The following is a 25,920-nucleotide window of genomic DNA, read 5'->3' as shown; positions in this document are numbered from 1 at the left end:
CGATGAGGCACAGGAAGTGGCTGGAGAAGTCCTTGGGACCTTTTGTGGTCTGCCTTGCCCCTGGCACAGGTGGTGCAGGCCTGGATGTACTCCCGGACGTCGGCCTCCATAGATGCCCACCAGAAGCGCTGCCGGACAACTGCCACGGTCCTTCGCACCCCTGGATGACAGGAGAGCTTGGAACCGTGACAGAAGACCAAGACTGCAGCTCTGGCCTCTGGTGGGATGTACAGACAGTTCTTCGGACCAGTTCCGGGGTCCGGGCTCCGTGCCAGGGCCTCCCGGACGATCTTCTCCATGTCCCAGGTGAGGGTGGCCACGATACTGGACTCAGGCAGGATGGGCTCCGGTGGATCCGACAGTGCAGTTTTGACCTCCTCTTCGTGTACCCGGGACAAGGCATCCGACCTCTGGTTCTTGGTCCCGGGGCGATAGGTGATCCGGAAGTCAAAACGCCCGAAGAACAGTGACCAGCGGGCTTGCCTGGGGTTCAGCCGCTTGGCGGTCCTGATATACTCCAGGTTCCGATGGTCAGTGAAAACCGTGAATGGCACAGACGCTCCCTCCAACAGGTGTCTCCACTCCTCAAGAGCCTCTTTCACCGCAAGGAGTTCTCGATTGCCGACGTCATAGTTCCGTTCAGCAGGGGTCAACCTGCGAGAAAAGTAGGCACACGGGTGAAGAACCTTATTGGTCTCTCCGCTCTGGGATAGCACGGCTCCTATCCCTGAGTCAGAGGCGTCCACTTCAACCATGAACTGGCGGCTAGGGTCGGGCTGCACCAAAACTGGCTCAGTAGAGAACCGTCGTTTCAACTCCTTGAACGCGGCTTCGCACCGATCCGACCAGGTGAAGGGGACTTTTGGAGAGGTCAGGGCTGTTAGGGGGCTAACTACCTGACTGTAGCCCTTAATGAACCTCCTATAGAAATTAGCGAAGCCGAGGAACTGTTGCAGCTTCCTACGGCTTGTTGGTTGGGGCCAATCTCTCACCGCCGCAACCTTGGCCGGATCAGGGGCGACGGAGTTAGAGGAGATGATAAACCCCAGGAAGGACAAAGACGTGCGGTGAAACTCGCACTTCTCGCCCTTCACAAACAGTCGGTTCTCTAACAACCGCTGCAGGACCTGACGTACATGCTGGACATGGGTCTCAGGATCCGGAGAAAAGATGAGAATATCGTCCAGATATACGAAGACGAATCGGTGCAGGATGTCCCGCAAGACGTCGTTAACCAAGGCTTGGAACGTCGCGGGGGCGTTGGTGAGGCCGAACGGCATGACCAGGTACTCAAAGTGACCTAACGGTGTGTTAAATGCCGTCTTCCATTCGTCTCCCTTCCGGATCCGAACCAGGTGATACGCATTTCTAAGATCCAGCTTAGTAAAGATTTTGGCTCCATGCAGGGGGGTGAACACGGAATCCAACAATGGCAACGGGTATCGGTTGCGAACCGTAATCTCATTCAGCCCCCTGTAATCAATGCATGGACGGAGTCCGCCATCTTTCTTTCCCACAAAAAAGAAACCTGCACCCATCGGGGAGGTGGAGTTCCGGATCAGCCCGGCAGCTAATGAGTCCCGGATGTAGGTCTCCATTGATTCGCGCTCAGGTCGTGAGAGGTTGTACAGCCTGCTGGACGGGAACTCAGCGCCTGGAACCAAATCAATGGCACAATCGTACGGACGGTGCGGGGGAAGGGTGAGTGCCAGATCCTTGCTGAAGACGTCAGCAAGATCGTGGTACTCAACCGGCACTGCCGTCAGATTGGGAGGGACTTTGACCTCCTCCTTAGCATGTAAACCGGGAGGAACCGAGGATCCTAAACACACCCGATGGCAGGTTTCGCTCCACTGAACCACCACCCCAGACGGCCAATCAATCCGGGGATTGTGCTTCAACATCCATGGGAAGCCCAAAATCATGCGGGAGGTAGAAGGAGTTACAAAAAACTCAATCTCCTCCCGATGGTTTCCAGACACCACCAGAGTTACTGGTTGTGTCTTGTGTGTGATTAAAGGGAGGAGGGTGCCATCTAGTGCCCGCACCTGCAATGGCGAAGGAAGCGCCACCAGAGGGAGCCCTACCTCCCTTGCCCATCTGCTGTCTAGCAAATTCCCTTCTGACCCCGTGTCCACCAGTGCTGGGGCTTGAAGGGTTAAATCCCCACTCAGGATTGTAACTGGGAGTCGTGTGGCAATCTGTGTGTGTCCCATGTGAATGTTATGACCCCCCCTTAGCCCAGTCTCTAAGGCCGGTTGTTGTCGTTGTGGCCGTTTGGGGCAGTTTTTCTGTATGTGCTCCTTTGAGCTGCAGAGAAAACACTCCCCGCGGACCAGCCTCCTCATTTTGGCCCTGTGCGTTTCCCTAACAACGTCAGCAGGGGGAGCTGTTGCCCCACGGAGCGCTGCGGCTGTGGAGTGTGGGGAGGGCGGCCCCTTTTCGAACCCGGAAGGGAGAGGGACGGCGCGTATCCAGTCACGTCCTTCGCCTCGCTCCTGACGGCGCTCCTCCAACCGATTGTCTAACCGTATAACGAGATCGATAAGCCCATCTAAATCCCGCGGTTCTTCCTTAGCTACCAGATGCTCCTTCAGGACCGATGACAGTCCGTTTATGAAGGCGGCGCGGAGCGCAACGTTATTCCAGCCGGACCTCGCAGCCGCGATGCGGAAGTCGACTGCATATTCGGCTGCGCACCGGCGCCCCTGTCGCATTGACAGCAGCTTTGTTGAAGCGGTCTCTCCTCTGATCACCGTCCCCGACTGTCGGATCTGGTACTGCTGGCGAAGAACAAAGACAGTCAAGTGTGGGTGTGTGTACACCCCGTAACAACAACGGTGGGAATGCCACCTCCACCTCTAACACACACTCGTGCAGCGTCTGTTTAACTACTTATCTGACGGACGTAGGACGAAACAGTCGCGACCCACGCCGGTCCTCTGGTTGACAGCTGCAAAACAATAGCTCTTGGAATCAATTAATACAGGCAGAGAAAGTTACCTCCATAGAAGTACGATATCTCGGCAACGAGGTGGAGATGACGTCTGGTCTTTATGGAGTGAGATGCTGTAGAGTAGATGGGTGACAGCTGTCAAGAGATAATGAGTGACAGCTGTCACCCCCGGCTGTGTCCGTGGCGGCAGCGCCCTCTCGTGCCTGAAGCCCGCACTTCAGGCAGGGCGCCCTCTGGTGGTGGGCCAGCAGTACCTCCTCTTCTGGCGGCCCACACAACACCACCGCCACCTTGGGCCACTCGATCCACAACATTGACATCAGAAAACCGCTCACCCACACGACGCCACACACGCTGTCTGCCATCTGCCCTGGACAGTGTGAACTGGGATTCATCCGTGAAGAGAACACCTCTCCAATGTGCCAAACGCCAGCGAATGTGAGTATTTGCCCACTCAAGTCGGTTACGACGACGAACTGGAGTCAGGTCGAGACCTTGATGAGGACGACGAGCATGCAGATGAGCTTCCCTGAGACGGTTTCTGACAGTTTGTGCAGAAATTCTTTGGTTATGCAAACCGATTGTTTCAGCAGCTGTCCGAGTGGCTGGTCTCAGATGATCTTGGAGGTGAACATGCTGGCTGTGGAGGTCCTGGGCTGGTGTGGTTACACGTGGTCTGCGGTTGTGAGGCTGGTTGGATGTACTGCCAAATTCTCTGAAATGCCTTTGGAGACGGCTTATGGTAGAGAAATGAACATTCAATACACGAGCAACAGCTCTGGTTGACATTCCTGCTGTCAGCATGCCAATTGCACGCTCCCTCAAATCTTGTGACATCTGTGGCATTGTGCTGTGTGATAAAACTGCACCTTTCAGAGTGGCCTTTTATTGTGGGCAGTCTAAGGCACACCTGTGCACTAATCATGGGGTCTAATCAGCATCTTGATATGGCACACCTGTGAGGTGGGATGGATTATCTCAGCAAAGGAGAAGTGCTCACTATCACAGATTTAGACTGGTTTGTGAACAATATTTGAGGGAAATGGTGATATTGTGTATGTGGAAAAAGTTTTAGATCTTTGAGTTCATCTCATACAAAATGGGAGCAAAACCAAAAGTGTTGTGTTTATATTTTTGTTGAGTGTAAATACAAAGTAACATCTATCACTTGGGGTCACTGACAATTTAGCATACAGTGTGTGCTAAATTTGGCACATTGTACAGTAGTGTTCAGAATAATAGTAGTGCTATGTGACTAAAAAGATTAATCCAGGTTTTAAGTATATTTCTTATTGTTACATGGGAAACAAGGTACCAGTAGATTCAGTAGATTCTCACAAATCCAACAAGACCAAACATTCATGATATGCACATTCTTAAGGCTGTGAAATTGGGCTATTAGTAAAAAAAAAAAAAGTAGAAAAGGGGGTGTTCACAATAATAGTAGTGTGGCATTCAGTCAGTGAGCTCGTCAGTTTTGTGGAACAAACAGGTGTGAATCAGGTGTCCCCTATTTAATCATGAAGCCAGCACCTGTTGAACATGCTTTTCTCTTTGAAAGCCTGAGGAAAATGGGACATTCAAGACATTGTTCAGAAGAACAGCGTAGTTTGATTAAAAAGTTGATTGGAGAGGGGAAAACTTATCCGCAGGTGCAAAAAATTATAGGCTGTTTATCTACAATGATCTCCAATGCTTTAAAATTGACAAAAAAAACAAGAGACGCGTGGAAGAAAACAGAAAACAACCATCAAAATGGATAGAAGAATAACCAGAATGGCAAAGGCTCACCCACTGATCAGCTCCAGGATGATCAAAGACAGTCTGGAGTTACCTGTAAGTGCTGTGACAGTTAGAAGACGCCTGTGTGAAGCTAATTTATTTGCAAGAATCCCCTGCAAAGTCCCTCTGTTAAATAAAAGACATGAGCAGAAGAGGTTACAATTTGCCAAAGAACACATCAACTGGCCTAAAGAGAAATGGAGGAATATTTTGTGGACTGATGAGAGTAAAATTGTTCTTTTTGGGTCCAAGGGCCGCAGACAGTTTGTGAGACGACCCCCAAACTCTGAATTCAAGCTACAGTTCACAGTGAAGACAGTGAAGCATGGTGGTGCAAGCTTCGTGATATGGGCATGTTTCTCCTACTTTGGTGTTGGGCCTATATATCGCATACCAGGTATCATGGATCAGTTTGGATATGTCAAAATACTTGAAAAGGTCATGTTGCCTTATGCTGAAGAGGACATGCCCTTGAAATGGGTGTTTCAACAAGACAATGGCCCAAAGCACACTAGTAAATGAGCAAAATCTTGGTTTCAAGAAATCATGAAAAACTGTGGTTATACAAATAAATACTAGTTTAGTGATTCACAGCATTGCTAAAAAAGCAGTTTGAACATAATAGTTTTGAGTTTGTAGCGTCAACAGCAGATGCTACTATTATTGTGAACACCCCCTTTTCTACTTTTTTTTACTAATAGCCTAATTTCATAGCCTTAACCCCTTAACGCCTGAATTTATATAGCTGTATATAAAAAAATGTTTTGTGTGTGTTTTTGCCTTTAAGTAGATGGTAAATAATGTTGAGATTATTAATTTCACTTTTGCACAAAAATAAATAGTAATTTTGGTATTTTGGTAATAATTTACGTTATAATATTATAATAATAATGCTGGTATGTTGCAAATATGCGACAACAGGCATACTGGTCAATTTGGTATGTTGCATATTTGAGTCAAATATTGTAGCATATATGCGACAATAGGCATTAAGGGGTTAAGAGTGTGCATATCATGAATGCTTGGTCTTGTTGGATTTGTGAGAATCTACTGAATCTACTGGTACCTTGTTTCCCATGGAACAATAAGAAATATACTCAAAACCTGGATTCATCTTTTTAGTCACATAGCACTACTATTATTCTGAACACTACTGTATATGGTGCTGACACCATAGCATTTGGAGCGCTCTAAATAATGGCCTTGGACTTCATGCATGAAGCACAGAAGGGACCAACCTGCCACGCCGCTGCTGAAGTCTTCCTTTACTGCACAGAGCAGATGAGGGCTCACACCGTAACACTGTTACTCTGTGGTTTTGTAACATGCTTCTGGTTCATCTCGATATGTTTATGATGAGGTAGTATCACGTTGTATCGTCATGCGTTGTGTGGTCGGTTTAACTTTTCTTTCTCACTGAAGCTTTGAGCTCTGCCTTCCGCCATGGTGTAAGAGCTGTACACATGCAGTAACATAACACATCATCAACTATATCGTTAATACCACGGGATGAAAAATTCTTATTGTGAGGAGAATTTTTGCAGGTATATTAATACGATACTGCCCATCCCTACTCGGGAACAGACGCAGTAAAATTTGAGGATCACATAAAGAAATAAAGAAAAGAAATTTCATATATATATTTTTTCAGCAATGTGAGATGAGGTGTTCGTAGTTTGTATATAAAACTGTAATTCGGAGCTGCAAAGTGGAGTCTCATCTTGACATGCATGCCTCTCTTTAAGGTATTGATCCCAGATGGATGTACAATGTCCGGCTGAGGCAGATTTTGGACCAGAGATCACAACAACCCACTGCTGCCTTAAAGAGCTCTGACGTTTGCACTCTGCCTCAGTTCCTGTCTGCATATGGAGACCAGGCTTCTTCTTACGCCGCCGCTTTACGCCGCTCTCCCAGCCGCAACCATCTATCTCCCTGGACGGACTCACGCAGCTCTTCACCAACTGCCAGCCTGTCTGCCAGGCTTTCGCCACTCCATCTGGGGTCAAAGGGCAGCAGCCCTTCCAGCACTGCCTCAGAGAGTATGTCAGAGAGAGAGCGCCCACTCAGTGCTGGAGTCGTGTATGAGTGCCGCAGACAGAGGTTCTTTAGTAACACATCAAACGTGAGAGGAGGCGAGGGGAGGGGACAATCCTCGACTCACAGCAGAAGTAACTATACTCAGAATAAAAGCAGCAAAGTCTCACGACAGCCAGGCAGACTGCGGTCTAACAGTTACTCTTCCCCACCGCAGCGCCAGCCACAGGTAATACCGGGTATGTTTTTTGTGGCAGAAGATGCAGAAAAACAGGAGCCTAAGGCCAACGATGGAGGGTGGATCAAAGTGGAGCGTCAGAAGAGATCACATCAGGACAATAAACCTATCAGAGGTCGACAGAAGAGGGGGGGCAGCAGAGGCGGGCGTGGTGGTGGTGGACGAAACTGAGAGATGTCATGTACTACATGACGTATGTTATGCAGTGGAATAGCTTTTCTGATTGCCAACCTTTTAAAATGTGTAGTTACACACAAGTTGTTTTTTGTAATGAATGTGTTCTTTTAAGGGAATGTTTAGGTTATGAGACTGATGTATTTTTACTTCATACAAAACATGATTTTATTTAAAATAAGATGATTGTATTCTAAGTATCAAAATTATTAAGATATCAAATGGCAAAAGTGGTGTTGTGGAGTTTCTTACGCTTCTTCTTGACATTACATCCAGTATATTTATGCTCTCTGTGCAATTTATTATCCTAAACCTTTACAGCAATAATCTTCCATTTGTAAAACCCACAATCTGCAGCAAAGTCCTCTGTCGTCTAATAGTGCACGGACAGATTCATGTCCAGCCATTTCTGACTGCAGCTTCTGCAGTCTTTTTGAACACATATTTGTTGTTTATTTTTAGCGTATATAAAATTCAATTACGGTAAATTGATACTGTGTGGCACAAAATGAAAAAGGGGTGTGTAATTTTTTTGGATGATATAAATGTTAGATGATATAACTATGAAAATTGTTTCTGAACGAGTTAGGTAAAATCTGTAACCATGAAATGTACATGTTCAAAGTAGAGATCCATCAGTGCAAAGTCACTGCTAAGAGTTTCTATTAGTAAACACTTAGACCAGACATATGCTGGGCAAGTAGATCATTATTATGTCTACCAAAGAGGTAGATGTAATTTTATAGCTGCATGTGTTTAGCAGCAGGACTACAGAGAAACTGATGAACACGTATAGGCCAAAAAAGAAACTTGGGGACATCTGGAGATGTAAAACAACTATTAATGTGCATGCAACTGGCAAAGATGTTTTCCCGCCTACAGTGAATGGAGAGGTCTGTAGTTTTTAACATAGGTACACTTCAACTATGAGACACAGTCAAAAAAAAAAAAAAAAATCACATTGTATGATTTTTAAATAATTAATTTGCATCTTATTGCATGAAATAGGTATTTGAAACAATAAAAAACACCTTAATATTTGGTACAGAAACCTTTGTTTGCAATTACAGAGCTCAGATGTTTCCTGTAGTTCTTGACCAAGTTTGCATACTGCAGTAGGGATTTTGGTCCAGTCCTCCATACAGATCTTCTCCAGATCTTTCAAGTTTCGAGTTTCAGCTCCCTCCAAAGATTTCCTATTGAGTTCAGGTCTGGAGACTGGCTTGACCACTCCAGGACCTTGAAATGCGTCTTACAGAGCGACTCCTTAGTTGCCCTGGCTTTTGGGCCTTTGTCATGCTGGACGACCCAGCCACAACCCATCTTCAATGCTCTTACTGAGGAAAGGAGGTTGTTTGCCAAAATCTTGCGATACATGACCCCATCCATCCTCCCTTCAATATGGTGCAACCTGTCCCCTTTGTAGGAAAGCACCCCCAAAAATGATGTTTCCACCCTTATGCTTCATGGTTGGGACAGTGTTTTGGGGTTGTCCTCATCCTCTAAACACGGCGAGTGGAGTTGATACCAAAAATCTCTATTTTGGTCTCATCTGACCACATGACCTTCTCCCATGCCTTTTCTGGATCATCCTGATGGTCACTGGCGAGCTTCAAATGGACCGGGACATGTGCTGGTGTGAGCAGAGGGACCTTGCTGCTGCAGGATTTTAAACCATTATGGCGTATTGTGTCACTAATGTAATCTTTGTGACTGTGGTCCCAGCTCTCTTCAGGTCATTGACCAGGTCCTCCTGTGTAGTTCTGGGCTTTCTCAGAATCATCCTTACCCCATAAGGAGAGATCTTGTCTGGAGCCCCAGACCTAGGAAGATTGACAGTCATCTTGTGTTTCTTCAATTTTCTAATAATTGCTTCAACAGTTGTTGCCTTCTCACCAAGCTGCTTGCCTGTTGTCCTGTAGCCCATCCCAGCTTTGTGCAGGTCTACAGTTTTGTCCCTGGTGTCCTTAAACACCTCTTTGGTCTTGGCCATGGTGGATTGGTTGGAGTGTGATTGAGTGTGTGAACAGGTGTCTTTTATACAGGTAATGAGTTCAAACAGGTGCCGTTAATACAGGTAAAGATTACAGAATAGGAGGGCTTCTTAAAGAAAAACTAACAGGTCTGTGAGAGCCAGAATTCTTGCTGGTTGGTAGGGGATCAAATGCTTATTTCATGCAATAAAGTAGAAATTAATTATTTAAAATACAATGTGATTTTCTGAATTTATATATATATATCGAGCTGAGCCCTTGCTGGGCTCTGTGGCAAACCAGGCCCCCTGTCCAGGCCTGGCTCCAAAGGGGGGCCCCTGGCTTCCTCTGGGCCGGGTCATCTTTCGTTTGTCTTGTTTGACCATGGAGACTTGTGAATCCTTCTTATGGCCCTTTCACGCCTAACACAAAATTGGGCGAAAGAAGCAGGAACCGGCTGAAAAACGCGAACGGGAGGGACACATGGTCAGACAGGCGTGCACAATACCACGGCGATGGTTTCTTGCATGCTTGTTCAAGCACACGTACACAGTGTGAGCACCTGGAACGTGTGACACCATGCCACTGCTGTGGGGTTAAAAAACACACACACCAAAACATCTACTACAATTTCTAATATTTAATCCCTCTTATTGAGCGTACAATACAAGTATGATTCTTCTGTATACTCTATACTCTGTATATGACCCATGGTCATACAACCCCTGGCAAAAATTATGGAATCACCGGCCTCGGAGGATGTTCATTCAGTTGTTTAATTTTGTAGAAAAAAAGCAGATCACAGACATGACACAAAACTAAAGTCATTTCAAATGGCAACTTTCTGGCTTTAAGAAACACTACAAGAAATCAGGAAAAAAAATTGTGGCAGTCAGTAACGGTTACTTTTTTAGACCAAGCAGAGGAAAAAAAATATGGAATCACTCAATTCTGAGGAAAAAATTATGGAATCACCCTGTAAATTTTCATCCCCAAAACTAACACCTGCATCATATCAGATCTGCTCGTTAGTCTACATCTAAAAAGGAGTGAACACACCTTGGAGAGCTGTTGCACCAAGTGGACTGACATGAATCATGGCTCCAACACGAGAGATGTCAATTGAAACAAAGGAGAGGATTATCAAACTCTTAAAAGAGAGTAAATCATCACGCAGTGTTGCAAAAGATGTTGGTTGTTCACAGTCAGCTGTGTCTAAACTCTGGACCAAATACAAACAACATGGGAAGGTTGTTAAAGGCAAACATACTGGTAGACCAAGGAAGACATCAAAGCGTCAAGACAGAAGACTTAAAGCAATATGTCTCAAAAATCGAAAAATGTACAACAAAACAAATGAGGAACGAATGGGAGGAAACTGGAGTCAACGTCTGTGACCGAACTGTAAGAAACCGCCTAAAGGAAAGGGGATTTACATACAGAAAAGCTAAACGAAAGGCATCATTAACACCTAAACAGAAAAAAACAAGGTTACAATGGGCTAAGGAAAAGCAATTGTGGACTGTGGATGACTGGATGAAAGTCATATTCAGTGATGAATCTCGAATCTGCATTGGGCAAGGTGATGATGCTGGAACTTTTGTTTGGTGCCTTTCCAATGAGCTTTATAAAGATGACTGCCTGAAGAGAACATGTAAATTTCCACAGTCATTGATGATATGGGGCTGCATGTCAGGTAGAGGCACTGGGGAGATGGCTGTCATTACATCATCAATAAATGCACAAGTTTATGTTGATATTTTGGACAATTGAAAGGATGTTTGCGGATGATGAAATCATTTTTCAAGATGATAATTCATCTTGCCATAGAGCAAAAACTGCAAAAACATTCCTTGAAAAAAGACACATAGGGCCAATGTCATGGCATAGGGTCAATGTCAATGAGCAGATCTGATTTGATGCAGGTGTTAATTTGGGGGATGAAAATTTGCAGGGTGATTCCATAATTTTTTCCTCAGAATTGAGTGATTCCATATTTTTTTCCTCTGCTTGGTCTAAAAAAGTAACCGTTACTGACTGCCACAATCTTTTTTCTTGATTTCTTATAGTGTTTCTTAAAGCCAGAAAGTTGCCATTTGAAATGACTTTAGTTTTGTGTCATGTCTGTGATCTGCTTTTTTTCTACAAAATTAAACAACTGAATGAACATCCTCTGAGGCCAGTGATTCCATAATTTTTGCCAGGGGTTGTAGATGTACAGTCATGAAATGACATGAATGAAGCAGTGCACTTTTATCATGTCCACATCTGCTGGTGGGTGATGTGACATTCGGATCGCCAGCTGAGTGTACACATGATCAGACAGTTCGTTTCACATGGGACAGCCTGATGTGTGCACTGACGCAGTCACTACCGCCTGTTGCAAAGGCGATATGTGTTTTTATGTATTTCCACATGAGGACAGCATGCCCATACATGGAATGGTATGTGTTCTCCAGCTGTGACAGCTGTGTCCACAGATCCCAACAGTAGCGGCTGGTGCAGACACGCCCACCTTACCGAACGAACTCAGCTCAAAGAAAAAGTCTCACTCTGTTCCTTTATTATGTGACTATTTATTTTATGTATTTGTTATGTAATTATGTATGTAGTTATTGTTGTATAGATTTATTTAATTGTCCTGTTCTCTGTGTTTTTAATTTACAACCCCGATTCCAGTGAAGTTGGGACGTTGTGTAAAATGTAAATAAAAACAGAATGCAATGATTTGCAAATCCTCTTCAACCTATATTCAATTGAATACACCACAAAGACAAGATATTTAATGTTCATACTGATAAACTTTGTTGTTTTTGTGTAAATATTCGCTCATTTTGAAATGGATGCCTGCAACACGTTTCAAAAAAGTTGGGATGGGGCAACAAAAGATTGGGAAAGTTGATGAATGCTTAAAGAACACTTAATTCGAAACAGGTGAGTGTCATCATTGGGTATAAAAGGAGCATCCCCAAAAGGCTCAGCCATTCATAAGCAAAGATTGGGTGAGGATCACCACTTTGTCTACAGCTGCAAGAAAAAATAGTCCAACAGTTTAAGAACAAAGTTTCTCAACGTTCAATTGCAAGGAATTTAGGGATTCCATCATCTACAGTCCATAATATAATCAGAAGATTCAGAGAATCTGGGGAACTTTCTACACGCAAGCGGCAAGGCCGAACACCAAGATTGAATGCCCGTGACCTTTAATCCCTCAGGCAGCACTGCATTAAAAACCAACATCATTGTATAAGGATCTTACCGCGTGGGCTCAGGAATACTTCAGAAAACCATTGTCAGTTAACACAGTTCGTCGTATATCTACAAGTGCAAGTTAAAACTCTACCATGCAAAGGGAAAGTCATACATCAACAACATCCAGAAATGCCACCGCCTTCTCGGCCTGAGCTCATTTGAAATGGACAGACACAAAGTGGAAAAGTGTGCTGTGGTCTGATGAGTCCACACTTCAAATTGTTTTTGGAAATCATGGACATTGTGTCCTCCGGACAAAAGAGGAAAATGAGCATCCAGATTGTTAGCAGTGCAAAGTTCAAAAGCCAGCATCTGTGATGGTATGGGAGTATGTTAGTGCCCATGGCATGGGCAACTTACACATCTGTGATGGCACCATCAATGCTGAAAGGTACATTCAGGTTTTGGAGCAACACATGCTGCCATCCAAGCAACGTCTTTTTCAGGGACCTCCCTGCTTATTTCAGCAAGACAATGCCAAGCCACATTCTGCACGTGTTACAACAGCGTGGCTTTGTAGTAGAAGAGTGCAGGTACTAGACTGGCCTGCCTGCAGTCCAGACCTGTCGCCCATTGAAAATGTGTGGCACATTATGAAGCGCAAAACAGGACAACAGAGACCCCGGACTGCTGAACAACTCAAGTCGTACATCAAGAAAGAATGGGAAAGAATTCCACCTACAAAGCTTCAACAATTAGTGTCCTCAGTTCCCAAACACTTATTGAGTGTTGTTAGAAGGAAAGGTGATGTAACACAGTGGTAAACATACCACTGTCCCAGCTTTTTTGAAACGTGTTGCAGGCATCCATTTCAAAATGAGCAAATATTTGCACAAAAACAATGAAGTTTATCAGTTTGACCATTAAATACCTTGTCTTTGTGGTGTATTCAATTGGATATAGGTTGAAGAGAATTTGCAAATCATTGCATTCTGTTTTTATTTACATCTTACACAACGATCCAACTTTATTGGAATTGGGGTTATAACACGTCATGTGCACTGAGCCACTGTCAGCTGGAACTGACGAGAGCATGACAGCCCGCCCGCACATGTGAAGTGCATGGAGTCTTGTTCATATTGTTGATGGCATGCCATATGTCCTCCAGCTGACTTGCGAGCACACAGCGGTCAGCTGTTCCAGCTGGACATTACAGCCATCCAGATGCGCGCTACACTGGACAGCGATCACACTCCAGCTACCTCAGCCAACGTTCGATCATGGCGTGGGGAGGGGGATGACAGCACACTCCTCACAACATCTGTGTTGTGGGTTGGGAACGCACTCGCCTGCCATGTTTTGCGGGGGGGAGGGACACTTGCATGACATATGTCTTGCTTGGTAACAGTACACTCATGGGGCACTTAGACATTTTGGGGTCATTTGTACAGCCAGGTCAAATGTGGTTGCCTGCCCTCTACTCACATGCCGGCTGCGCGAATAGCCCCACCTTTTCTAAGTGCCTTGCGAGTGGTGTTGGATGTTCGTGGATAACACCTGGACTCCAGCCGACTCCGGCCGAGAGTGGGTGGACAGGCCACTCGCACGGCATTCAACGATTTTTGGCCGCTGGTGTGAAGGCTGCCTCAAAGGCATCATTCAGCCATGGTTTGACATGGACGATGATTTCTTGCAGCTGCTCGGCCGCGGCACGGTATGTCCGACCTGCGTATGACATACTGTTCAAATGCTCTGAACATGATCAGATGGCACTGCAACCTCATCTTGCCCACCGTTTGAATGGGTTTCCAGTGCGAGCAGCACGCGAATAGCATGTGCCGTGCCCAAATGAATGGGGCAACTGCTGTACGAGGTGTTAAGTGAGGCTCCGATTTCCCACAAGTGCCATTTGACTCCTTCGTGCACCATTCTGTCTCAATTGTGTTATGTGTGAAGGGGCCCTTAGTCTGGTTCCTCACCTGAGACCAATTTTCCATGGGAGACCATACCAGGAGCATGAAGGCTCCAGACAACACAGCTCTCAGGTTCACAGGGACACACAAACCTCTCCACCACGATAATATGCTGGTTCCCAGAAAGGCCTTGATATAGACAACCCCAAATCAGGCGACACCACCCCAACCCAATGATTCTTACATTTTCTTTGACTTCTTTTTCATTGCAGACATAACCCAAGATATTGCATGTTTTTTCAGATCATCTTCATTTAATTTGTTAGTATACATACATTCCTGCAATTAAGACCTGCAGCACATTCCAAAAAAGCTCAGACTGGGTCAGTTTAGGTTTAATAAAGATGGTAAAAAAAATTATGTCATTTCATGCAGGTGATGCCATCAGGTGATTGTATACTCAACAAAAATATAAACGCAACACTTTTGGTTTTGCTCCCATTTTGTATGAGATGAACTCAAAGATCTAAAACTTTTTCCACATACACAATATCATCATTTCCCTCAAATATTGTTCACAAACCAGTCTAAATCTGTGATAGTGAGCACTTCTCCTTTGCTGAGATAATCCATCCCACCTCACAGGTGTGCCATATCAAGATGCTGATTAGACACCATGATTAGTGCACAGGTGTGCCTTAGACTGTCCACAATAAAAGGCCACTCTGAAAGGTGCAGTTTTGTTTTATTTAGGGGGGGATACCAGTCAGTATCTGGTGTGACCACCATTTGCCTCATGCAGTGCAACACATCTCTTTCGCATCATCCGTGAAGAGAACACCTCTCCAACGTGCCAAACGCCAGCGAATGTGAGCATTTGCCCACTCAAGTCGGTTACGACGACGAACGAGTCAGGTCGAGACCCCGATGAGGACGACGAGCATGCAGATGAGCTTCCCTGAGACGGTTTCTGACAGTTTGTGCAGAAATTCTTTGGTTATGCAAACCGATTGTTTCAGCAGCTGTCCGAGTGGCTGGTCTCAGATGATCTTGGAGGTGAACATGCTGGATGTGGAGGTTCTGGGCTGGTGTGGTTACACGTGGTCTGCGGTTGTGAGGCTGGTTGGATGTACTGCCAAATTCTCTGAAACGCCTTTGGAGACAGCTTATGGTAGAGAAATAAACATTCAATACACGAGCAACAGCTCTGGTTGACATTCCTGCTGTCAGCATGCCAATTGCATGCTCCCTCAAATCTTGCGACATCTGTGGCATTGTGCTGTGTGATAAAACTGCACCTTTCAGAGTGGCCTTTTATTGTGGGCAGTCTAAGGCACACCTGTGCACTAATCATGGTGTCTAATCAGCATCTTGATATGGCACACCTGTGAGGTGGGATGGATTATCTCAGCAAAGGAGAAGTGCTCACTATCACAGATTTAGACTGGTTTGTGAACAATATTTGAGGGAAATGGTGATATTGTGTATGTGGAAAAAGTTTTAGATCTTTGAGTTCATCTCATACAAAATGGGAGCAAAACCAAAAGTGTTGCGTTTATATTTTTGTTGAGTATAATTATCATCTGGTACAGAAGAGTATCCATGAAAGGCTGAGTGTGGGCAAAGATTGGCACATTACCAGTTTGTCCACAAATGCATGTGAAAATCATTGAAATTTTAGAAAGCAATGTTCCTTAAAGATTGGAAGGGATTTGCATATTGCTCCATCTATAGGACGTAATGCCATTAAATGATTCAAGGAATCTAGAGGAATTTTAGTGCATAAAGGGCAAGGGATCAAGCTGAACCTGAACACCCATAAGCTACGTCATTCATCAGTACCTGATATAACCACATGAGCAAGAGATTACTTTGGGAAGCCTTTGTCAAGCACTGCAGTATAGTGTTACATTCAGAAATGGCTCTTAAAGCTTTGCAGTGCAAAAAAAGCTGCCTTATCTTAACCTTGTCTAGAAGGTATGTTAATTTTTCTGAGCTCAGAGGCATCTGGGTTGGACCTTCACACACTGGAAACATGTATACATTGTAGTTAGATGAATCAATATATTCCAGATCTTTTTTTGAGCAAAAATGGGCACCATATGCTTCGGACCATCCAGACAGTTATCAGCATCAAGTCCAAAAGCCAGGGCCTGTCATCAGTGCCCTTGACAAAGGTAATTAACAGTTCATATTGACATTAGAGCAACATATGCTGCCTTCAGACAACATCTTTACCAGGGACAACTATACATTTTTAAACAATGCACAACTACATTCTACACTCATTACAAAGGCATGACTGTGGAAGAAGAGGACACGGGTTGTAGATTGGCCTGCCTGCAGTCCTGACCTGTCCCCAACAGAGAATGTGTGGAAAATCATGAAACAAAAAACTCAGTGATGACCTTGTACTGCTAAACACCATAAGATGTTTGCAGGAAGAATTGGACACTGAAATTCTTCATCGCTTGGTATCCTCAATACCAAAATGTCTTTTAAATGTTGTGAGAAGGAATGGCAACATTACAAAGTGGTAAATGCTTTTGCGTCCCAACGTTTTTTTGTTTTTAAATGTCTTGCAGGACTCAAATGCAGGAATGAGTGTATATTAACACATGAATTGAATGTTACAATTACCATGGGTTCACACAAGTTCTTGAGAGTCATGGTTGTGTGGTAGTCACTCAGTTTTTGAGAACTGCCTACTCCAGACAGATTTACCACACATTATCATCCTGTTATTTGTTAGTGGCTGATGTAAATTAAGGCATGTTTGGTGACTTAAAATATGCACAGATCCATCCCCTGACTTTTAAAATGAAAACAGACTGTGGTATTTCCTATAAAGTCACCAGTGTGACAGTTATTTCACATGTACATTTCATGGCTGCATTTTTTAATTTCACTTACCAAAAACTCTTTGTTTTAATAACTTCGAACATTTTAGTAAATATTCTGAATGTACAAAAATGAATTCATTCAGCTGGGCACAATTTACATTAGGTGCATGTGCCCCAGTTTTCTTTGTAGTAAATAAAAATGAATTACTTTTCCAGTGGAAACAACACAACTACGAGTTTTATTCTTTGCCAGACATAAATCTCAACTTGGAAAAGGCCCAACAATTTACGCGCCTTGTATGCAAATAAGGAAGTAAAAAGTTCGCGCCACGGTAAAATACATGGAAGATACCTATAGTCCGTAAATATTTATAAAATTTCTAGTTTTAATAAAAAAAAATCACATGCATTTAAGAATATATTTATGTTTTTAATTATCCGTGTGCATTATTTGACTGAGGAAAAAAGAGAAACGTTTTTAAAAGTGTGCTCATATTTTATGTAGCTTTCAGGACCTGTCTGTGGCGCGGGAAATGAACGTGTGAATGCAGCCTGCAGCAGGCGGCACTTTGTTCTGTGCAGAGCTGCAGCTCGGTTTGTTCCTGTGTGGAGACTTTATCGAGAAAAATGCCATTTACACGCTCCAAGGTAAGAACACTTTTATTCACATTATTAATTGTGCAGTGCCTGCTGTGTCAATTTATTTTCATTTATATCCGATCTTCCCATGTAATTTATTTGCTTCTGTTGTTTTTTGTACCTGGTTAAATTGTAAAGTCCTCAAAACCAATAATAATAATAATAATAATAAAACAAACAAACAACCATCCAGTTTATAGAGAAAAAAGAGAAATGCAGTAAATCTTTAGATTTGGGACGCGCGAACACGTGAGTGTGGTATATTATTTTGTAATAGCACGATTAATTTAAACTCAACTGCATTTTTTTTTGTGGTGAACATGGTCAAGTTAAATTACATATGAAAAACAAATTTCAGATGAGGTCTAGCTGTCTTGCAAAACTTACAGGCATCATAATGTACATTTTTACAACATGTAACATAGGTCACCAAGTATCCTAAATATATAAATTTGTAGTTAAAATAGTAAAAGCCTAACTAGGGACAGGTGTTGCAAATTAGCTGTGGCTTGAAACCTCCATGCATCATATCTGTTGATATATTTTATAAGAAATGGATGTTTAACACATTCGTCCCTATTCAATAAAAGAAAGAAAAGGAGGGGGGGAAAGGCGGTGCCCTTTGCCACGCCCCTTTTCTTTTTACAGGTCTACTGTGTGGGCTTGTCACAGAGAGCAGGTGTGTGTAATGTGCTAAAGGTGGACACACTCCACAGACTCTAAAGATTTTATGCTCCCAAAGGCTGTAATCTGATGTTTCATCTTCCTTCCAAATGACTTCATCTCATTTGTTTCCAGATTATTCTGTAATTTATCTGAAATGCATAGAAAAGCTGGAAATTTTATCAATATTTCCAGATCTGTGGAATGGCTTTGCGCGTGGCGCATTCTTGTGCATTATTAGAATTGCAATATGATTTGGATCCCATTCTGGAAGTCTGGACATTTTTGAAGAGTAAACCCGAGTTTGATGATATTAGTTAGTCAAAGTTGGCACTGTAGTTTGGTTAACTGTAGTTCTGCAGTTCACCATAAGTAAATGTGTGTAGTGTGTAAGCTGAAGGTGTGGTGGTGTGTGCATTGGCATAGTGACCCCAAGAATCTTATTGAGTTTGGGATCCAAATCAAAATCACTGAATTGTGATTTGATAATGAATCTGCACTTTTTTGTCTCATTTCTTTACTGGGTTCAAAAGTCCTAAATGTGCTCGTGTTCTCTGCAGGTGCAGGCTGTCCAGCCTCCATCCACCAGGATGAACTTGAGGAGCTTCCGCAGTGTCCCATTGGTTCCCATGGAGAGCTCATCTTCATCTGATGACAGCTGTGACAGTTTTGGTTCGGATGGCAACTTTGTAAACACGGTACGGAGCCCCTGCTTAACCACAGCTCTTTGGGTGGGGGTTGTTGAACGTGTTTCCTGTTTGCAGCTAATGCTTTTGTCTCTGTGTGCAGAAGCGCGGCCTGAGGAAGACACCAGAGAAACCAAAGGTCTTTGGGGCGTTGTTGGAGGAGGACACATGCACTGGGTTTGAGAATGCGATCAGCAGTCACCTGAGTGCCATGGTAACGTTTGTAGAGGCGACACTGTGAAGTCATTGTCATGCAACCACTGGCATCATCACACATCATCGACTGTCAAATGCTTCATCTTTCAGAAAGTCGACTCCGACTCTGCCAGGCGCCAACGCAGATCCAACATCCTGAAGGTGGCGATGGCATTTCCCACCAAAAAAACGGGTAAGAAGAGACCCGCTTCTGAACCCCTCCCTCAGCCTAAAGTGGCGCAGTCTGACTCCGAGGAGGAGGAGGACAACTTCATGGATAAAAGAGCCTTGAATATCAAAGAGAACAAAGAAATGGTACGACCTCATCCGCTAATGCTAACTGCTAATGTGTGATGCATGCGCTCATGCTAACTGCTAATGCTAACCATATTTAGTGTTTTCTTTAATATGGACTGTCAGTTCGAATGTGTTATGGCAATGAAATGATATAATTATTGTAATAATATCAGAATGTCCTAAATTTTGTCATTTATTTTTAGCTTGCAAAACTTATGGCGGAACTGAATAAAGTACCCGGCCTCTTCCCAGGACGGACGGCGGTAATTACAGCTGGCACTATTATTAGGTTTGCCTTTATAATCGCTGTTAAGTCATAGGGTTTAATCCATATTACCTTCCGCAGCCCCGGCAGGCACCGCGTCGCTCTATGGGAACCCCGGCAGCATGTAGGAGGAACCTGGAACGTCTGTCTCGACCTCACACGCGGTCTCGCACGCTTGTGGTCGGAACCGCGAGCCCGACTCCGGAGGATGAGGAGGAGTCTGAGGACAAGTTCAGCCTGGTTCGTAGAAGCCGCTACTATGAAGAGGTGGATGAGCCGGTAGGTCCGCCCACAAATGATCTGTTGGTACTATGTTGTAGTGTGAAGTTTCTTTTAATAACTAATTGTGTTCTAATGAAATGCCTGTGTTTTTTTTTTTGCTTCACAGCCTCGCCACCGTTGCTACACCGGTTCCAAGGCCATACCTCATGTTGTGCGTCCTGTTGAGGACATCACAGAGGTGGAGCTGCAGCGCATTTGCACCAACGTCCGGGAGAAAGTCTACAACAGCTCCACGGTACGTCTTGTGTTCAGAGAAGGCCAGAAAATAATTTAAGTGCACATTAAAAAAACAAACAAAAAGTGACTCAATTGGGATGTGCACCTTTAAATAACTGTATAAGTTTGGTTTGATGTTTAACTAACCAAATGCAATTTAGTGAAACCTGTGGCAAAATAAATTCGGTTCCAGGTGGTTTTTGGGGTATTGGTCACATTATTGCGACTCTAATTTCAATTAAAACATGATTTCCTTCTTTCCTTCAGGGGTCTACGTGCCACCAGTGCCGTCAGAAAACGACTGATACAAAAACCAACTGTCGCAATCCAGAATGTCTCGGGGTGAGGGGTCAGTTCTGTGGCCCGTGTCTTCGGAATCGCTATGGAGAGGAGGTCCGAGATGCCCTCCTGGATCCGGTGTGTACTAAAACATTAAACGTCTGCTTTCTGCTGGGAGGTGTGAGTTAAACCTTTTTTGTGTGTGTGTTTCCTGTTAGGAGTGGCAGTGCCCACCGTGCAGAGGGATCTGTAACTGCAGCTTCTGCCGCGCTCGGGAGGGCCGCTGTGCTACGGGAGTGCTGGTTTACTTGGCCAAGTATCACGGCTTTGATAACGTGCACGCCTACCTGAAAAAGTAAGGAGACCGAATGAACTGAGATTTTCAACTTTTCCCTGTTGTGTTTGATTTATTTATTTTAATGATTCTGATGTTCTCTGTTGTGGAGCTTGAAGAAGGAGCTGGAGGAGGACGGCGACAAGTGAAGTGAGGCGACGGCGAACCCATGAGACGACAGAAACAATCCAAATACTGTTCGTGGTTACGTGTTGTTAGATGACTGACGTGAAATTTTACATGGTTTTGACTGACTGTGACACAATGAAAAGAGACGTGATTGCCATTTAACTGTTGTTCTAATCGCCTTAATTGATCCGTTAAAGATGCATCCACTGATTCCAGAATATGTTTTGGGCTGTTGGACAAGCAAAATGGGACTTGTTTTTTTTTTTTTTTGTAGGTGTTCTTTAGTTTAAAGGAGCATTGAATCTTCTTGCATCCCGGCTGATGTTTTTATTGGTTTGCTCACATCTGTATTTGGCTGAGTTGCTTGATTCACCCAAAAGGGGTGGAGTTACAGTGGTTTAGAACTGATTCAGAATGTGGGCTGGGTGTTATCTGATGTTGAAAACTTTATTCTAACTAACAGATTTGGAATGTGCCGCTATTTATATCAGACATTAACATCGTTCAAAAGAAAACACGAGCCATCGTTGGCATATCATTGATGCTTAAGGTAGCTGACACTGACCATTAGGTGTCCATTAGTACTTAAAAAAAACCCTACGTTGACATGACGATGTTTGGCATAAAAAGTGGTGATCTAAGCAAATTGCAACGTCTTGTGCGCTGAGCACTTTTATGATCTAGTCCTGTTCATATTTGATGGAGACTTTCTGTACATACCTGTTATGGCCTGTAGGTGGTGCTATAGCCGACATTCTGAGTTTTAGCAGTTATTTTTTATTTTTTTTCACATTAACCCCCCCCCCCCCCCCCCTCAAACTTATGTAAACTATTAGCGACATTCCATATTTATTATTAACGGACAGTTCATAGTTTAAAAAAACAAAAACACAAAACCTTTCGGTTGACTCACAGCTTTTAATCTGTCAGGTGCATAAACTTGTATCTTTAAAAGTGATAAACATAATTTCACAAACTATCTGAAACATGACAGAGGGATCAAATACAGAAATATGTTGTTGCCGGGCAGATTGTAACAGCTTTGATATTGGACAAGGTGCTTAAAAGGCTAATCATTCATTCAAGTCGTGATTTTTAAGTAAAGGTGATGGGGAAAATATCTAATGTTGCGAATGTTGACATACTTTTTGATTTAAGTGTCTGCATTCTTCTTTTGTTTGTTTCTGATATCCTGTGATAATTTTCTGGATTGTTTTAATTGGTTGGCTATAATTTACATTGTTTTAAATGTAGAGATCTGACAAGTTGGTGGTTGTGTGTGTTTTTTTTTTTTTTAAGCTGCAGATATATAATTTTGTATTATTACAAGAGTTTAACTTCCTGCAAGGCACACATGAAAGGTATTGGTGGCGGGGTTGTGGGGGGGGGGGGTCTTGTGACAGTCACTGGTTTGGGCACAAAGGAGCGAATTAGCGCTTTTCGCTTCCAAACTGAACTGTGTTCAGCCCTACAGAGCGGCTGCTTAAATATCCTTCATTAGATAACTGTCACTAATGGTGTGGAAACAATTAGCACACTCTAATGGGAATCTCATACCTGTAAATCATTTAGTGGTGTTAAAGTACGCTCTCTCTCTTTGGCTCATTTTCCGACACTGTTAAGTAGGAACGGTTGAAGGTGCCAATGAAGTGGCAACAGAGTTATGGGCTGAATTTTCTCGTCACACGTGTGATATTCCACATGGAATTAACCTTTGTGTCGGCCTCTGCTGCTGGAAATGTTCTTCATTTGACCTGCGCCACCACCTCCTCTGATTACTTGAGTCTAAATAAAGGTTTATTAAGAAATAAAACCCCTTGTGTTGGCTTCTGATTTCTGTGTCTTTTTATTTCTGTTATTGTAAATGAACTGCATTATTTATACACAAGTGTACACACACATATATATATGTGTGTGTGTGTGTGTGTGCTTTTTTTTATGGTCAAAGTGCTTTACAGTGATGCTTCACATTCACTCACACCAATGCTATTACCAAGCAAGGTGCTCACTACATATTGTGAGCAACTTGGGAATTAAGAGCCTTGCCCAAGGGCTCTGAGTGATTTTTGTGGTCTGATGGGGGATTTGTACCGAAGATCCTCTGATTACAGGTCTGCCGCTTGACCATCACATTTTACTGCTTTTTTTTTTTATTATTATTAAAATTAATTTAAATACTTTTGCTCAACCTTTGTTGGTTTGTTAGGCTTATTTATAAAATTGATTACATTTTGTAAATCTTAAAAGGATGGTGTCAGAAATGTGAAACATTTTCTTAGTAATAATGAGAATTTAATACGCATCAGGAAATTTTTTTTCTTTTTAAAAGGGCATATTACCAGGAATTCTGTAAGGTAATTTCTTTTATTGCCATTGGTACAATCATACAACAAAATTTGTCGTAATTACAGTTAGACACAATCCAGCCACTAGGAGCAGTGGGCAACCAAGGGCCGATGCTCTGGGACCAACCCCAGATGTAGAGATGCTGCCTTGGTCAGGGGCAGAGAAAGGAGCAGGATGTTTTTTGATTGTGGGAGGAAACCCACACAGACACGGAGAACATGCAAGTTCCACATAGAAAGGGCAGGAAGCGATCCCACTACCTTCTTGCTGTGAAGCAATAATACTAACTACTAAACCGCTGTGCCACTGGAAGTCTAAAACAAACTTTTTTAAAGGCCTGATGTACCCTTAAACAGGGTTAGCCATAGAGTTGTGCAACTTTGAGGATGTTACACATAAAATTAGCTATAAAATGGACATAAAAAGCAATTTATGTGGTTTGACCCCTTTAACATCGTCTTGAAATCAGAGCACAGACACTAATGGATATCGGGACCTATGCAGGATTTTTTTTTTTTTTTTTTGTCTAAACCAGGGTTTCACAACTTGGGCCCGGTGGGCCACACCTGGACCATCCATCCATCCATTTTCTTCTGCTTTATCCGGAGTCGGGTCGCGGGGGCAGCAGCTCAAGCAAAGCCGCCCAGAACTCCCGATCCACACACACCTCCCCCAACTCCTCCGGGGGAACCCCAAGGCATTCCCAAGCCAGCCGAGAGATATAGTCCCTCCAGCATGTCCTGGGTCTTCTCCAGGGCCTCCTCCCAATGGGACGAGCCCGGAACACCTCTCCAGCGAGGCGTCCAGGGGGCATCCGGAAAAGATGCCCGAGCCACCTCAACTGACTCCTTTCGACGTGGAGGAGCAGCGGCTCGACTCCGAGCTCCTCCCGAGTGACCGAGCTCCTCACCCTATCTCTAAGGGAGCGCCCAGCCACCCTGCGGAGGAAACTCATCTCGGCTGCTTGTACTCACGATCTCGTTCTTTCGGTCATGAGCCAAATCTCATGACCATAGGTGAGGATCGGAACGTAGATCGATCGGTAAATCGAGAGCTTTGCCCCCCTACTCAGCTCTCTCTTCACCACGACGGTCCGATACAGCGACCGCATCACTGCAGATGCTGCACCGATCCATCTATCGATCTCACGCTCCATCCGTCCCTCACTCGTGAACAAGGCCCCGAGACAGCTGGACCACACTCCCTTTATTTTAATCCACCACAGCATTTGAGAGTCTTTACAAATTAATCAATAAATTAGATTTCGAATGTTAAATTTAAATGCAACAATACATGCAGTCAATTTCATTTATTTGTGACCTGAGTTCCTCCATACAGATGAATTTGCAGCCATGTGGTGACCAAGCGGTTAGTGCGTTTGGTTTCAGTGCGGCAGGTCCCTGGTTCCAACCACACCCCTGCCACATTTCTTCATGTAATGTGGTGTTGCGTCAGGAAGGGCATCTGGTGTAAAACTTGTGCCAAATCAACATGCAGACCCACCCACCTTAGATCTGCTGTGGTGACCCCGAGTGAAAACAAGGGAGCAGCCAAAGGGATTTACTTAGTTTTACAGGGAAATAATTTGGCTGTCTGAACTGTCTTTAATCCACATCATTTTGAGCCAATTTGAACAATTCTAAAACTAAAATAAACTGGTTTGGGCTGCTTAAAACAGTTTTAAATGTGTTTTGAACCACTTTTTTCCACATCATGTTACAGTTGTATGCAAAAGTTTGGTGCTCCCCTGATAATTTTCATGATTTTCCTTTATAAATCATTGGTTGTCTGGATCAGAAATTTCAGTTAAATATATCATATAGCAGACGAACCCACTGATATTTGAGAACTGAAATGAAGTTTCTAGTATTTACAGAAAGTGTGCAATAATTATTTAAACAAAATTAGGCAGATGCATAAATTTGGGCACCCTTGTCATTTTATTGATTTGAATACATTTAGCACTAATTATTGGAACACAAAATTGGTTTGGTAAGCTCATTGACCCTTGACCTCCTTACACGTGTGAATCCATTCATGAGAAAGGGTATTTAAGGTGGCCATTTGCAAATGTTTCCACTCTTTTCATCTCTTCTAATTTGTGGCAACATGAGAGTCTCTAAACAACTCTCAAATGACCTGAAAACAAAGATTGTTTAACATCATGGTTTAGGGGAAGAAACAAAAAGCTATCTCAGAGATTTCAGCCATCAGTTTCCACTGTGAGGAACATAGTGAGGAAATGGAAGACCGCAGGCACAGTACTAGTTAAGGCCCGAAGTGGCAGGCCAATAAAAATCTCAGATAAGCCGAAGTGAAGAATGGTGAGAACAGTCATAGTCAACCCACAGACCTGCTACAAAGACCTACAATATGATCTTGCTGCAGATAGTGTCTCTGTGCATCGTTCAACTATACAGCGCACTTTGCACAAACAGATGCTGTTTGATGTTGTAATGCAGAGGAAGCCTTTGCTGCGTA

General features: G+C 43.7%; 2 protein-coding genes across 4 annotated transcripts in view; both read left to right on the top strand.

The window, feature by feature from the left end:
* The window catches only part of zak (sterile alpha motif and leucine zipper containing kinase AZK), a 72,301-nt gene extending 64,884 nt beyond the window's left edge, over positions 1 to 7,417 (top strand). For all 3 annotated transcript variants that reach the window (XM_034186511.1, XM_034186512.1, XM_034186513.1), the window contains one exon: positions 6,484 to 7,417. In XM_034186511.1, the coding sequence (XP_034042402.1) occupies positions 6,484 to 7,184 (701 nt within the window). In that variant the 3' untranslated portion in view covers positions 7,185 to 7,417. The remainder of the gene's footprint in view (positions 1 to 6,483) is intronic.
* Positions 7,418 to 17,510: 10,093 nt separating this feature from the next.
* Positions 17,511 to 21,324, top strand: cdca7a (cell division cycle associated 7a). Its single transcript, XM_034186435.1, has 10 exons — positions 17,511 to 17,756; positions 18,971 to 19,108; positions 19,200 to 19,310; positions 19,403 to 19,606; positions 19,792 to 19,851; positions 19,935 to 20,132; positions 20,242 to 20,370; positions 20,619 to 20,768; positions 20,849 to 20,985; positions 21,077 to 21,324. Exons 1-10 carry the CDS (start codon positions 17,736 to 17,738, stop codon positions 21,111 to 21,113), a joined length of 1,185 nt encoding a protein of 394 aa, XP_034042326.1. The 5' UTR covers positions 17,511 to 17,735; the 3' UTR covers positions 21,114 to 21,324.
* Positions 21,325 to 25,920: the final 4,596 nt, after the last annotated feature.

Source organism: Thalassophryne amazonica, chromosome 14, assembly GCF_902500255.1.
Source record: "Thalassophryne amazonica chromosome 14, fThaAma1.1, whole genome shotgun sequence".
NCBI classification, from domain to species: Eukaryota; Metazoa; Chordata; class Actinopteri; order Batrachoidiformes; family Batrachoididae; genus Thalassophryne; species Thalassophryne amazonica.
Note: the sequence above shows the minus strand (reverse complement) of the source record. Positions and strands in the feature narration are given on the sequence as shown.